The following is a 17,087-nucleotide window of genomic DNA, read 5'->3' as shown; positions in this document are numbered from 1 at the left end:
GGTGCTGATGTAACATCAGCAGCACACATCTCCTGTGAGAAACTTCCACAAAACCCCAGTGCAGGCTCTGAACTGGAAGAAATTGAGTCGTGAAGAACTGTTTGAGCATCCATAAATGCATCAGCAAAGTTGATTTTGTGAATTACAAGTAATATGTATTCCACTTCTTAATAGAAGTATGACTTATAGTGCAAAACAGGTGCAGATTGAGAGCACAGTAATTTGCAAAAACATTTCCATGGGATAAAAAGAAATAGATTTCCATATATAATATATAATGTATAATATAATACATATATATATTATGTAAGTAATATAAGGTATACATGTAATATATGACTTCATCTTCTGAACTCTGTATTCAGAAACAGATGTATCAGCAAATGCTACAGAAGATTCGTACAATCTGACGTACAGAGACAGGACTTACCAGCTGAACCTCCCCAAACGCCCCCCTGCCGATCACCTTCACCACTTCATAATCTTCAGCTTTCATCCGCAGATCTCTCATTTTATTTACTGTGTCTTTATCTACGTGAAAGAAAAGTTCGCATTTCATTTATATCAAATTGATTAAACTCATTCACCTCTTATTTTAATTTTTCAACATTATTGAAAGACAAACTCCTCAAAGAGGGGATCTGGATTTTAACCTATTTCCCTATTGGAAACTCCCCTGCAGAATGCATGACTTCACTCTTATTACTGTAGTAACCAAACCTGACATAAACATAATACAAGACTGATGGTACAATCAAGTTACTGAACATCTTCATTTGGCTTTTTTTTTTCCTAAATATCTTTTTCTAAATAATTATATTACCAAAAAAAAATGCAGCTATGCAAAAATCTCATATCCAGCATGATCTTGCTTGTAAGTAGATCCTTTTTAAAAGACTATTTCTGGATAACTATGCAATACATCTGAGAAAATGTTATTAAGAATACATAAGAGACACTTAAAGTAACTATTTTTAAAAAAACCTTTCAGTATTCTGCACTTTCATTAATCCTTTTACTGTAAAAAGCAGATTTTTATGTAAAACACGCAGTGGGAATCATGGTAATTATTTATATAAACCTGTCATTCTATAAACTACGATCATTTACCAACTCCCAGTGGGCAGATACTCTAATTCCAAATTTGGTCAAAGATTAAAACGGTCTATTTTAATCCATGTGGGTCAACACTGGCATGAGATTACATGGAAAAGCTTCAAGTTTCAGTATTTCCAAAAAGAAGGAACAGATACTAAAATACTTCTAATAAAACAAGTTATACAACAGTATTTTCTATTCAGAAATAATATTGTAGGCCTAACAGCAAACCTTGGAAAGAAGTACAAGGGAAGAGAAAAAAGAAATGTCAATTCTATAGTCATGTTAACAAAAATAAGACTTGGCAGACAACAGAAAACTTCCATTTGATTGCAGCATACACCAGCCATTATCTATAACAAAAGTGGCGTATGTGTGATTAAAATTCATTAACATTTTATTATTCTACAGGAACAAACGCAGTTTTGTTTGAATAAATACTCCATCAAACCACTAATGTGGAGCCATCCCTTTACAATGCAGCACGCCCCCAGCTGATTTCAACTAAATATGCTCAAACTGCAAATTCTGACAAAATATGTCATACAAGGATCAAAATATTCAGTAATTTAAAATAACATGCATTGCCTTGTTTGCACACTGCAAAAACTGACCTATGGCAGTAAATGGGTAGGACTGCAGAGAACTGAAATGCAGCAATTCTTATAAAATCATAGAAGCACTGAGGCTGGAAAAGGCCTCCAACATCATCCAGTCCTTGACAATGATTTTCCAGTCTCTGTTAACTTATTGTCTAATCATCTCCTAACAGTAAGTCCTCCATAAAATAAGCAAGCTCTGATTTTATTTGTAATGTAAAAGATCAGAACGAAGCTGTACAACAATGGTGTAAGCAGTCTGGATAGCCAATACTGCAAGAAGATATTTTTTAATGGGTTTCTATTCATCAATAAAATGTTCCTGCATGTCTTAAATTAAATAAAGGAGTTTGTTTATTTATTTAACTAAGAATTTTGAGTCAAACTAGATTTCACCATTCCCTGTAAGGTCACTGCTCACAGGCGCACAGCTTGTTTTCACATTCCAGCAATGACAGCAAAATTACATCCAAAAGCAGGCTGAAGCTAAAATAATTTGGTCTGTTCTCTACCCTTAAATTCCTTCAGGTTACATTTTACTCAGAAAAATTCACACCTACAAGATACACATTCTCAGACCGTGAGCAAACATTTTCCTTTCCTTCACTCATCCCCAAGCGCAAAAGGGAAGATCTTCTGAAACTTTCTGACAACTTCATTATTCTTAAAAACTGCATTCAAATTATGTTTTGAAATAAGAATTTCCTTTCGAACTTCTCCTTTCTCCAGCAGTTTCACCACACCTTCTCTGCAAATAACTGAGTGTACAATATGTGCGTATAACAATGCGTACAAATTCAAATATAGCTTGAACCATGAGAAGTTTAATATTAGATGTCAGGCACTCCAGCAACCAGCTTACATGCACGCTGAGCCACCGACCATATCTAATGGGCTTACACTGGCACAGATTGGGAATAAAATGAAATCCACCAATTCATTATTGTGACTTAAACCAATTTCAATGAAGCAAAGACAAAAATTTGGTTATTTTTAATGAAATTACTTTGCATTTGCAACAAAAACAGTTTATTACAACATGTAATTACAATGTTTAAGCTTGTAAAAAATCTAATAAAACTTAATTTAATTCTAAGGTTTGCCCATTCAATCCACAGGCAGCAGTAAGTCTAGAATCAGCAAACACCTCTGCCATCATTTCAAGAACTCATCTGTTTGGTAGAGTGTAAAAGACTTTGCTCTTTAATGATGTGAGTTTTTGGTTTTGTTCATTTTGTTTTTAGATAAAAAAATCAGGCAATACTTTTATCAGTACAATCAACATTATTCATTAAGAATATTATTACTGAGAAGGATATCTTGTTGTTGTGGAAAAACAGAGAGCGATATGATAAATAATATGATTTCCTAAGGGGTGAGGGGTCTACAGCATGAGTCTTATGAGAAGCAGCTGAGGGAGCTGGGATTGTTCAGTCTGGAAGAGGCTCGGGGGAGACCTTATCACACTCTACAACTTCCTTAAAGGAGGCTGTGATGGCTTTGGCCTCTTCTCCCAGGCAACAAACAGGACCTGAGGAAATGGCCACAAGTTGTACCAGGGGAGGTTTAGATTGACATAAGGAAAAATTTTTTCTCTTAGAGGGTGGTCAGGCACTGGAATGGCTGCCCATGGAGGTGGTGGAGTCACCACCTCTGTTAGTGTTCAAGAGGTGTCTGGATGAGGATCTACGAGATATGGGTTAATGGTTTGTGGTAGCAATGGTGAAAGAAGGATGGCTGGACTAGATGGTCTTGTAGGTCCTTTCCAACCTTGTGATTCTATGGTAAGAGTAAAATTAACCTGAAGGTATGTGAATTCTGAAATTCTTTTTAAAAAAGCAAACAAAAAAACACAAAAAACAGCAGGGAACAGAATTAACAAGAAGGTGAAATAGGGCAGTGCTAACTTTCAGTTGCATAATAACAAAAAAAACCAACAACAAAACTTTTATCACGTTTTCTTCCCATATTCTTTTTACTGTCTAGATAATAAAACAGATTATTTTGTACCTGCTAATTTCTTCAAAAATCAAGGAAGCTACCATGGTGACCTAACAATTGTGTATATAAAACAAATAATAATTCTAAACTGCAGTACTGGATAGAGAAAGGAGACCTTTTATAATCTAAAGCAAACTCTTCAGTCTGTCAGTGAACACTTCAGTATGATTTCTTGACACTGCACATGTTACGTCATTTTACTGCTAATTGTTTTAAGTACGTCAGAACATGACATTACACAGCAAGCTACAGGGATCCAAAAGGTTGCCAGGAACAAAGAGACAGGCCTTTCTCTTTAAGGGTTCTGTAACGCTGAATACAGCATCATTTACATTAGTAAACTTGAACATTCATTTGCTGGGGATTACATTTCTACCAGTAACTGCATCAGTATTGACTGGGAAACAAACAAATATGACTCTTAAAACACCTCGCACCCAAAAATCTCTAATGGCCTTTCAAAATGCAGCAACAAATTATTTTATTTCAGTTGATATTTCTAGTCCCAGTTAGTCAGTAACCACAATATTAAATACTTACACCTGTTTAAGAAGTTATCAATGTTTTTGTTTTTTCTTAAGGCAGGAAAATCCAAGTCATACACCAAAGCATCTAATCCATCCTGCAGAAAAATAAGAGAAAAAAAAAAGAAAAGCAAAATTAAATGTTTGGGAAAATACAAACTCTGGTAGTCGGAGAGATGAGATTAAAATGGTTGTTCTTATCAATTTTCCATACAAACAAAATTATTCACACTTTTAGGAAGGAAGGAAAGAAGAAATCCTATATTTTTAAGGTCTTGTTAAGTGCCATAAACTTTGTCTTAAAGTTTACGGTCTTAATTTTACAACAGGCATGTATTACGCTTCGGTGGTTTACATCTCCTCAGAGGAAAACTAAACAAAAATGTTACTGGCTGAAAACCACAGATACGGCATCTAATGGAAAGAAATCAAGTATTCTAGGGGGCTGTTGTGAATTATAAAAGTAGCGCTCATCAGCTAGGTAACAACCCACTGACAAGTAGGCAGATAGATAGGAAAGCCATGGAGTACAAGCCACTGGGTGCTAGCAAAGTGTGCAAGGAAAGTACTGCTACTTACACGTCCTGCTGCCACCTATGTGCCCACACCACCTACTACTGACTTGCTGGAGTAAGTTTGTAGATCAGGTGTCTTCAAACTGATCAGTCCGGACCTGATCAGACCTGGTTTCAACTGCTGTTTGCTTTTATGAAATCATGCAATACACAACCAAAAGTTGATCCATCAGTCCTAATTGTTACATCCCTCAGGTAACTCTGCTTGAAGAAATGTTACAGTACAAGCTTTCTGAAAGCTTACTTGACAGGAATATGTATTAGAAGAACATGCAGTCCTCACTTTAAATTTAGTGAGATAGAAATATCTAAGATGTAATGAAAGCAAGCAGTAAAATGATGATAGAATGCGAAACCATGGGTAAGGAACTAAAAATACAAGGCCAATCAGAACTGCTTTAAGGGCTGGATGCTCTTTATTTTGTTAATTTCATTGAAACATCGCTAGTTTAAGTTAGGTCTCCATAGAGCGGCTGAACTGGAAATCTAAGAAGCATTACAATGAAAACCATAGTCAAGGAAATTACCACAATATTTTCTCAGCACTTAAAGTCAGCTTTTGCATCTTGAGTGTATTAAAAGCCTATCGCTTTGAAGTTATACTGATGACAAGAAAGGAAAGCAAACAACAACAATGAAGACATACTAATGGATCAGAAGTATAAACAAGAGAGTAGGAGGTTGATAACAACTTGGACTCCAACCAGACTGGAAATTAGTGCTAAATCAAACGCAACTTGGTGAGAAATACTTTGTACCTTACTAAAAGATACCTTTTCCAAAGATACACAGTAAACACCCAAGAAAACCACCAGAGAATTCTACCTTTTCATAGTATCATAGTATCATAGTCTCGTGGGGGTTGGAAGGGACCTTAGAGCAGCTCTCTTAGAGAGAGAAACCACGTGAGTGTTGATGTGCTTCATTTGTTTCCTTCTGGGCCAGGAAAACTTATAAAAACTGACTACAAGATGCTAAGACTAACAGAAATATTGACACATTTTAACATCCATCTTAATTTTCATCATGACTTTTTCATTCTAAATTAAAATACAACTTTACCCAGAAAAATACTGCTAAGTACAGAAAGGGTCACAGCTTCATTGGTCTGTCAGGTGCATGTGTGCCTTATAATAAAGCTCTGAAGCCAAGATGAGGGGGGGAATTCATATTTAACAAGCCAGAGCAAACTTTCAGAGTTGTTAAAATCAGAGTTAACCACGGAAACATTTCCTTTCAGATCTTCGAGTGAACTCTCTCAAGTTAAACACCTAAGGAAAATAAACTTTGCAAGATTAATTCAAACCACTTGGTGATCTCAGGTTCATGTCAAATCACACAAAGGACACCTAAAGGTATTGCAGACTAGCAGCTTCCCACTCACCACAGTCCCTTTAAGAGTAATCCCCCCTTGTACAACATCCAGAAAAGAAACAGCTACTTCAGATGCTACTGCTGGAGAAGGAACAGGGAGGAGTACCCAGTGAGAAGGCAATGCCCAGCAAAAGTGGCACAGGTCACAGGGATAGGAAAACATGACAGAGTTACTGCGATAAGAGTTGGGAGAAACAAGGTCAAGTGAAAGAAGACACAACCATTATTGCTGATAACTGCAAAGAGAACTCGGCTCTCCTGTTTCCATCTTGCTCAACGTGCCACCAGACCCCTGCCTGATACAGACAGGAAGGAATATCTTTCCTTCAAGACCTATGGGAGCCATATCTCCTCCTCTTCAATTACAGTAATCAGACACTGTTTATTAAAATCAACAAGATGTTTTCATGGTATTGAAACCATATAAATGGGAAAAACTATATAAAAACTATATAACTAAAATAAACTAAAAACTATATACTATAAGCCAAATCCAGGTCAACACTCAACAAAGATCAGACTTTATCCTCCCATGCTGAATTTCACCTTCTACTATTAACCATCCAGGCACCAACAGATACTGATTTTTTCCTTGTTCTGCTTTGAATTTTCACTACCCTTTTAGCATAAATCCCCTCGTTATTCACTACTTTCGATCACTTGATTCTGAGAAATACCACAGGCCTGTTAAACTGCATTACTGATCTCTCTGTTGAGTGAGCTGATCACCAACTCTCAATTTATTCACTCACCCACAAACAACCCCACCTGAGAGCAACTTATTTTTGATAAAAAGCTGAAATGAAGAGCTTTGTCAATGTTGTTTGGTTTCCTCATACTCACTAATCACCTCAGGGACCTATTAATTACATACTTTATTAGCTTTGGATTTCATAATTCAATAATTCATAATTGGATTTCAATGCATTAATATGTATTATGAATGTCTTTTCATTAAGATTCCCTACCAATGTGTTTGTTTCCAGCAGTAAGGCTTAAGCAGTTCCACATCCACTACTGAGACAACTGCTGATTTTACTATTTATCTATCATTCAGACGACTAAGAAACCTAGTGAGAGTTATCAGCATCCAAAAGTTGCATTCCTTGGACTGACTGGCAGTTATCCAGTTTTAGAGTCTTTGCTACTTTTCCTTTTTTGGAGTGAGCACAGTAAGTCTTAAGAGCAAACAACTCTCACCATCCATATTTTAGTTTCCCGCATTGTAACTATTTTCCTGTTTATTTCTATAGTACTAGAGCTTCCTCCCATACTTTAAACCAACAAATCTGACTCAACTTTATCCTCGTGGGTCCATCGTAATTTTTCGTAACGTCCTACGTTACAAAATGTACATACATGGTCTGTGCTGAATTGTCAGTAGAGACAGTAGCATGAAAAGTCAGTTTCCATATCCTACCTGCATAACTTGCACGAAAAGTAGTAGCTAAACTTCCAGCCAAACTTAAAAAAAAAACATGTTACTTTTAATTGCATCATCAGATCTTTGTATTGTTATAGGGACCTGGAAAGGCTGCATAAATTGGCAGTCTGGTGAACTTCAGTACAGGCACATGCCAAGTCCCACACCTGGGGAGGAACTGCTCCTGCTACCGGTACATGCTGAGCGCTGACCAGCTACAAGGGCAGCCATTAGCACCCTGGGCTGTGATACACAGCACTGCCACCGGGACAGGAGAGGTGATCCCTGCCCACCACTCTAGTGAGGTCAAACCTTCACTGCTGAACCCAGTTCTGGGGCCCTCCAGAGAGAGCAAATCCAGAAAAAGACCATACGGATGACTAACAGACTGTCATGTGAGGCTGAGAGGGACAGACAGACAAATGACAGAATCAAAGAATTATCAAGGTTGGAAAAGACCTAGAAGATTATCTAGTCCAACCATCACCAATACTTCCCGGCTAAATCATATTCCTCAACACAACATCCAAACGTCTCTTGAACACTCCCATGGTCGGTGACTCCACCACCTCCCTGGGCAGTGCATTCCAATGCCTGACTACCCTTTATGAGAAGTAATACTTCCTAATGGCCAGCCTGAATCTCCCCTGGCACAGCTTAAAACCATTCCCTCTAGTTCTATCACTGATACGAAGGCTCATGAGGATCTTATCCATGTGTATGAAACAGAAGGGGATAAAAAAGAGAAAGACCAACAGTGGTACTTCCTGGAATTAAAACGTGAAATTTCATCTGAAGACATGAAAAATTAGTAATTAAACACACCTGTAAGTGCAGTCAAATACTGGAACAGGTTGCCCGACATCCCCACAGAGATCCTGGGAATCTAACTGGGCATGATCTCAGGCAGCCTGTTCCAGCTGACTCCACTTGAGAACTTGAGATAGGAGGCTGGACTAGACAAGCTGCAGAGTTCATTTGCACCCTAAATGATCCCATGTCGTCTGTAACACAGAAACTTCCTTCTTTTTTTCAAGGCTACAGCCATGCTTTTGCTTTGCATGGAAGTAGTACTAGGAATGAGTTATTATGTCAAAACATCCTTAATACCCCACCATAAGCAGGCAGACCCTATTACAGGGCTTAGCTCTGCATGCCTGATGTTCCTTCAGCCCTTAAGAGAAATCCTTGGAGCCATCTTTGAGCTCTCTTTCTGATTTGTGAAATATCCTACTGCCAACTCCACTGGTAAGGAAAGACACAAAGCTTTCCATTCCTCTCACGTCCAGCATTATTTCCTCTCCACTTCTTTTTTTTTAATATATTTTTCATACAGACCTTTATAACCTACTAGTTTCAGGCAAAATTATTCTTCGAAAGCCAACTTTCAGGCCAATAGGACTACATTTATCCATCTTTAATTAAGTATGTAAAAGATTATACAGTTTTAAGTTAATCGTATTTGTTTACGTTGCTGCCCAGAGAACGTGGAACTGCAATTTAGTACTTCATCTTTAAAGTAGACAAGTGAATGTACACAGAGTTAAGACACTTCACTTAAGAATTTTCATTACACTGTTAGAGTAGGCAAAGTATACAAACTGACATGAGCTTGAGTACAAGGCACTTGATTCACGGCACCTTCTTGTTGCTGGCATCTACAATATTACAAAGCTCATTACTTCTTTGTATCTTGCAACACTCACAGAGCTTTCACTCATTTAAGCCCCTCACAAAGAAACTTTTTTTTCCAATCTGTAAGGAGTTTAACTCACGAAAGGTTTAAAATCTCAGTAATAAGATCTTGAAACCTCAAGTTGATGGTATTGAAAGCACTAATCGTCATTGCCTTCGTTAGAGCATTGTTAAGATTTTCTCCACATGTAGCTGCAAGTTTCACCTGTATCACAATTCTGCATAGTTATATATATATTATATATATAGTTATATATAATACAAGCTTCAATTTAGTATGCTGGTATTTTACTACTTCAATAGATCACCTTAATTAATTCCATTTAATCTGATATCTTTGAGAACAGCTATAAAACAAGAGAACAGTGTTTTCAAGGAAGATGAAGAATATATATATACACACATCAATATATCACCAGGAGCACATATTTGAATTCACACTAGGATCAAATAAAGCATAAGTACAGCTTCTTAAAACTGTCCTTTCCAATCAAATCACAGAATCACAGAATCGTAGGGGTTGGAAGGGACCTCTAGAGATCATCAAGTCCAACCCCCCTGCCAAAGCAGGCTCCCTACACCACGTCACACAGGTAGGCGTCCAGGCGGGTCTTGAATATCTCCAGAGAAGGAGACTCCACCACCTCCCTGGGCAGCCTGTTCCAGCGTTCCGTCACCCTCGCTGTAAAGAAGTTCTTGTGCATATTCGTGCAGAACTTCCTATGCTGTAACACTGAATGTTTCTATGCTGTTACATTGAATGTGTTAATCACAAATACACTTAAAGCACATTGTAGTTAAAGGTCTGACTGGCATTCACACCACCACAGATCCAACACTGCACAGCAGCTCCAGCACTGAGCAATGGAAGTTCTTCACAGGTCTGGAGCTCCCTGCAACCACACCAGCCACAGAAATACCTTGGGAGGGAAGTGACCTCACATCCTTTTGAGTTATGCAAGTCAGCCTGTTTGCTGAAATACCACAAAACCCTGCTCCCACATCTCAAATGTAAAGTAACTTGGGGGGGAGCTAAATCTCACATGCAAATTACATCAGCAAAAGCTGAGATGTCTACAGTATTCTTAGTTATCTTCAGAGGACACTCATCCACAGGCAGCACACAGGCCTAATGCTTCTGCTTGTACAGTCCATTTGAACACACACACAGTTACCAATTCAGAATAACAGAGTCAACAGTCTAAGACTCATCAGAAAGCAAAAGTAGGATGGATAAAAACACTGCAGACAGAAACACTGGTACACAACTGTCCTTCAATTAAACAGTAAACACAACTGACAAATCAGAGATGGATAGATAAACTGTGCAAAGTCAGTTCAAAGTCCAAAGGTAACAAACGACTTCAGCCAAGGGAAAGCAGCTGTGCAACACCACTATGAAACAGTGACATTTATAGCAAAGGAAACATCCCCCTCAGCATCTGTTGCTTGGGAAACCACAGTCTGCCTCTCCAAGCTATTTCCAGGCAGGTATCCATGAAGCCAGCCTTCAGAAGCTAACTCCAGCCAGCTGGACAGCGCAAGAGCTAACAGGGTACCAACAAGTCCATAAGAAGAAATGTAACAAGGTATTTAATATACAAAATAACCTTAGCTCTTTTAGCTCAACATATTACGAAATTTCTTTCCTAAAACTCTACGATAAGTCAAAACAATTTTCCTATTAAGAGGTGAAAAGTAGCCACGCATACCAAAATGAAGGTAATGAGAGAATTATGCTAAAAATACTTTCTAGAAACTGAAAGACCACAGAATCACAAAATGGCCCGGGTTGGAAGGGACCTCAAGGATCATGTAGTTCCAACCCCCCTGCCTGGCAGGGCCACCAAACATACACATTTACTAGATCAGGTTGCCCAGGGCCCCGTCCAACCTGGTCTTGAACACCTCCAAGGACGGGGCATCCACAACCTCCCTGGGCAGCCTGTTCCAGGGCCTAACCACTCTCCTAGTGAAGAACTTCCCCCCAACATCCAACCTAAATCATCCCTCTTTCAACTTAAAACCATCTCCCCTAGTCCTGCTATTGTCAGCCCTTTCCAAGAGTTTACTCCCCTCCTGGGTGTAAGTTCCCTTCAGGTACTGAAAGGTTGCAATGAGGTCACCCCGCAACCTTCTCTTCTCCAGGCTGAACAAACCCAATTCCCTCAGCCTGTCCTCATAGGGGAGGTGCTCCAGCCCCCTGATCATCTTCATGGCCCTCCTCTGGACCCTTTCCAACAGCTCCATGTCTTTTTTGTACTGAGGGCTCCACACCTGGACACTCAACCTGTAAAACTATAAAAAAGCTCAATCTGTAAAACTATATGGTGTCCTTTGGTGTCACACACAACCCACAGACTGCAAGAAAAGGTGGGAAGTTGAGCACGGCTCCCTGAGAACATCAGCTTTGGGAAGCTCCTGCAGTTGTACGACCCCTGTCAAAGCTCTCGCTTCAGTTCTGCAGTAAACATTCCATCACACGTCAAGCAGATATTTGAAATATGCAACTAAACACGGATAGAGCGCTACTTAAGAATTGGTGCATCGTTACTCAGCTTTATAATGCAAACACTCGCAAAGCCCATGGGCTCTTTTTTCACCTATCAACTAGTAGAAAAACTCCAGCTGCAGTAAAAACAAAAGATTTACATGTACAGAAAGGTAATGCTGTTCTATATTCACTTTTTTCCATGATGTAAATAGCTAGAATTAGAGTCTTTATTTATAATAATTATTTATTATAATTTATTATTGATTATTTTACTTATTTTTAGGAGGAAGTTTTTCACACAGAGGGTGGTGACGCACTGGAACAGGTTGCCCAAGGAGGCTGTGGATGCCCCATCCCTGGAGGCATTCAAGGCCAGGCTGGATGTGGCTCTGGGCAGCCTGGTCTGGTGGTTGGTGACCCTGCACATAGCAGGGGGTTGAAACTGGATGATTATTGTGGTCCTTTTCAACTCAGGCCATTCTGTGATTCCATGATTTTATATAGCGGCAAGTTAATTCTACTGCCAAGCACTGAGATTCTTCAAAATGGACAGGGTCTTGTTACTGACAGCAACAAAACTGAGCTTTTCACATCTGGGGGGAATTCACACCACTAATATTGAACCAAAGCACTTCTGAGAAAAACCTGCTCTGAGATTCTGGAATCCAGTATGTTAAAAATTTAGAACTGACCTACAATTCACTTCCTTTAAGAAACTAAAAAAGAAGTGACAAAGACACCCACTTTATCAAAATCCCCCGGAACAAACAAATGATAACATAGGTAATTCCACTAGTAATGCATCTTTGAAATACGTTGGATACTTCTGTGTATTTTCAAGTCACTAACAGAGACTGCTCTCAGCAGTATGGATGTTTGCATTCACCAGTAAAGACAGAAATCATAGCAAGCTCGAAGTAGGACTTCACCAATATTTCCCGTATGAGGAGAGACTTAGGGAACTGGGTCTGTTTAGCCTTGAGAAAAGAAGGCTGAGAGGGGACTTGATCCAGGTTTATAAATACCTGAGGTGTGGGAGCCACAGTGGTGAGGCTGGTCTCTTTTCAGTAGTGCGCGGGGACAGGACTAGGGGTAATGGGATGAAACTACAGCATAGGAAGTTCTGCACGAATGTGTGCAAGAACTTCTTTACAGTGAGGGTGACGGAGCACTGGAACAGGCTGCCCAGGGAGGTGGTGGAGTCTCCTTCTCTGGAGATATTCAAGACCCGCCTGGACGCCTACCTGTGTGACGTGGTGTAGGGAGCCTGCTTTGGCAGGGGGGTTGGACTCCATGATCTCTAGAGATCCCTTCCAACCCCTACGATTCTGTGATTCTGTGATTTAAGACCAACCTCTTCCAGACCACTTTTCACTCTGACCACACAGCAGTCATGACCAAAACCTTAAGTGCTTTGGAATGCAAATTAAAATGGGGTGTAACCAATAAAAATTTAAAACCTACATGAAAACCTGGTTCCACATTCAAGTGCTGCAATTACAGACCACAACCAAAGCTGTCTACCACAGCTCAGGCTGGCTTTTGCAGTTTGGAGTTTCCTACATGATAATTAGTAGGGTGTTTACTACACGTAATACAGCAAGAACACATGCCACTTACCTTAAATTTCAAGTTCACTTTTTGAAAACTAGAGGAATATAGATGCTGTATTAGGAATTCATTGGTTGTACCCAACGGTTCTTTCCAATCTTGGAAGGGTTCTGATGTATTAGGCTTGCAAGCTTGTGTAGGGATTTGTAAATAAGTTTTTTCTACATTTCTTTCAAACCTTGAGATTTATGCCTGGGAAAACTAAAGCCATTGGCTTCATATACAGAGAAAGAAAGCATGCCCCAAAATTTTCAGTAGTTGCTCAAGCCAGAGAGACATTTCAGCACAGTTGCTCAACCAAGAGACAGACAGCAAAACATTGTAAAATACTGGTATCCAGCTGTTACTATGTCGGGTATTTACACTGAGTTTAAGTACTGCTATTGGAGGGAAATAAAGAATCCTAAGAAACTGATGAAAAACAGCTCTTCTAACATGTTTCTCCAGACGTGCTGATATCATAGACTAGTGTACAACATCAACTCCTCTTTAGTACTATGCTCCCCACGTATACAGAACACTTCAGAACTTGGGAAAAGCATTCCCCCTGCCAAGAGGATGCAATGGACTGATATATATCCTCCACGGGCATGATTTTCTTTTAGATTTAGCAAACAAATCTTAGCCCAAGAGGAGAGAGAGCCAGGGCTGCCTGGACCACTGCCACTACCATGGAATCTTGTCAAAGTCTCTCCTGCCTGTCCTTACAAGGGAGCAAGGCTGAGCTTGGGCTGATTATGTTAATCTCAACAGGAGATGAGGACAAACCATACTTTAGTCACACCATATAAGCCTGTCATGAAACAAATCAGGGCACTCTAACATTATGTTTTCTGCTCCTCCATCTCACAGACTATTTGGAGTAGCTGTCATTTAGTTTCTCTTTAATGGCAGAGCAAAACTGATGAAAGCACATTTATAAACAAGCAAGCAAACAAAACAATAGCTAACTAAAAGGATACGTGTGAGTTATGTTGAGCTGCTACATGATTTCTTTCCTAGACACTGTCTTATGAAAGCTCTTCTCCAGCAGTCAGTTCAGGAAAGGCAATGAAAAACACACTACTCACTTGACTATCCAAATGAAAGGGGTCATTGCATTATTTACTGGCTATCACCAGTAAAGCCACATCCAGCCAGTTCAGGTAACATCTGCTCCTTCTGATTCATGTCAAATCTGCTTTCGTAGGACACCAAGCAAAGTAGGCTCCCAATTCCGTAAATACTACAAAATACCAGCAAGTGATTATAGCAGAACATCACTTACTGAGCACTATCCCCTTGAATTCAGAATTAACTTTCCCTCAGGCCTCCTCCACTTTTCCTGCCAGAAGTCCCTGCTGGATTGCAAAGCCAACTTGTGAACATGTACATGTACACAGTTATTTTAGAAGCAGATGCTTGCTGTCAGCCATGGCCATTTGATAATTGAATGTAATTACCTAACCTCAGAATTCATAGACTTAAGTGGAAATTAAGAAAACAGTTAAATCTTCTGTGGTATTCAAACAAAATGCACTGGCATGGAAATAACTGTCATTCAGAGTTAACTAGATCGTGAAATGTAGCTAAACAATTTGGTTTAGAAGAGAACAAGAATAACTACTCCAGCTTTAGGAAAGGTCTGGACATGCACACATATACGTTCTGTATACATCAGACATACACACATCCCAAACAGCACTTAAAAATACCCCCCAAAAACTGACATATAATTTTCATTCACATTTTATTCAAATGTTTGGAGCTTCCTCCCTTGCTCCTTCCATATAATGTAGACTAGGATGTGAACTGATCCTTTTTTTCCTTACAATTTCATAGAATCATAGAATCAGTCAGGTTGGGAAATACCTTAGAAAGATCATCATCCCAACCACAACCTAACCGTACTACCCTAACTAACAACCCTCCGCTAAATCATGTCCCTGAGCACCACATCCAAATGGTTTTTAAACACATCCAGAGATGGTGACTCAACCATGTCCCTGGGGAGCCTATTCCAGTGCTTCACAACCCTTTCAGTAAAGAAGTCTTCCCTGATATCCAACCTAAACTTACCCTGGCACAACTTGAGGCCATTTCCCTAATCCCCTCACTCTATTTCCATCGCCATTTTCCCATCTCTCTCTGGCCATATCCAGATTAGGATATGGATCCATATAACAGTCCAGTTTATAAAAATTGTTTTTAAATAAATCTTCAATAAAAATGCAGGTTCAAAAATGACTATATCACTTATGGTACCCCAGACTATAACTCATTTGAACATATTGCTGCTAAGGAAATAAGAGGATGCCAGAGAATTAACACCAAGATTCAAACCAAACCCCGTCTATGAATTAGGTAACTTCTGAAAACCAAAAGAAAAGTCCATTGTTATTCAGAAGACAAGAGGAAGAGACTGCAAAAAGAGCTGAGTGGAACAGTTTCCAACTCTCACATGCTGTTTCTTTACATAAAGGTTAACCTTAGAACAGTCTTCTGAAAATCCCATAGTCTGACTCACTCTGGTTCCAGACAATACGTGTATATGGATACTGTCATGCAATAATGTGAATGTGTCAGAGATGGGATTTTTAATAGCCAAAATGCCAAAGACACCAGCAACGCTGATAGCAGTCATTCCAGTACTAGCCAGAATGTGTTACGCACGTTCCAATGAGCGTATTTTGTTGCTAACCATAATACTGCTCCCTGAAATATAAATATGTATATATAAGCTATATATAAACGGTACATTTTAAACAGCATTCATCTGAATACAACAGGAACTACACGTAGCACAAGGCAGCAGCCGTATTAGGCACTGATTTACAATAGGGACTCAAGAAGCTGTTGCAGCAAAACTGCCTTGGCCTCACTCTTGATGGCCACCAACCTCAGGATTGTAACTGCAGATCCGTAACACCCATCTGATAGTAAAAATGAAACTCTAAAACCAACCTCTGGCATCTTCAAGAATAAAGATTTGCTGGGAAAAATTCAACTAGAAACTAATCTGGTATTGATACTTGTACTTAAGTTATGATCCTGATTCTTTACATTAGTACCATGCTTAGAAAAAGAGGATTACGACCCGCTTACTGAAAACTCTGCTCTCTGATAGCTCTTTATTTAAGTCCTATCTATACCAGTTGAGCAATTTCACACCCAAAGTCATCTATCAGTTGGAATAAAGCTATCATGAGATAAAACTACTGGGTATGTAAGAACAATCCTACTTGCTCCTCGCCAGCTACTTACTCCTGCCTGGGAGAGGTCTTGATCCAACTGCAAAATCTGATCTTGCTGGATGAAGTCTTAGGAATGTCTTCCCAGACAATCTTCATTGAAATATATTGAATGCAACAAAGAAAACACTTAACTCTACAGGACCTTTCCACTGCATTTGATTTGTGAACTCAAAGAATTTCAATTCCAAGTTGCCAGTTAGGTATTTCCTTATTGTTTTACATAGTAATAGCTGCAGCAGTTCATCTTTTTGTTCATTCGGGAACTAGATTTGAAGTGTAAGCATTCTGTGATTCAGTTTCCTCCATCTGTTCACGCCACCAGATTTACCAACCGTTTCCTTCAGTTTTGGTGAGGTTTCTTTCTTGTTCAGTTTGTTTGTTTGGGGCGGGGGGGCAGGACAGGGATTTGGGGTTTGCTTTGATTTGTTTTGGGCTTTTTCCCCATTGACCCGATCTGATG

The 17,087-nt window shown here is 39.3% G+C and overlaps 1 protein-coding gene across 4 annotated transcripts in view; it reads right to left on the bottom strand.

The window, feature by feature from the left end:
* ROCK1 (Rho associated coiled-coil containing protein kinase 1) overlaps positions 1-17,087 on the bottom strand; it is a 67,893-nt gene that overhangs the window by 38,204 nt on the left and 12,602 nt on the right. For all 4 annotated transcript variants that reach the window (XR_014943409.1, XM_015855292.3, XM_015855291.3 and 1 more), the window contains exons 2-3: positions 4,239-4,320; positions 431-531 (exon numbers count right to left, since the gene is read on the bottom strand). Coding sequence is in view for 3 of the 4 variants with exons in the window: in XM_015855292.3 (XP_015710778.3) it covers positions 431-531; positions 4,239-4,320 (183 nt within the window). In the remaining variant the exon portion in view is untranslated. The remainder of the gene's footprint in view (positions 1-430; positions 532-4,238; positions 4,321-17,087) is intronic.

This window comes from Coturnix japonica, chromosome 2 (assembly GCF_054131305.1).
Source record: "Coturnix japonica strain WE chromosome 2, WE-NBRP24, whole genome shotgun sequence".
NCBI lineage: Eukaryota > Metazoa > Chordata > Aves > Galliformes > Phasianidae > Coturnix > Coturnix japonica.
Note: the sequence above shows the minus strand (reverse complement) of the source record. Positions and strands in the feature narration are given on the sequence as shown.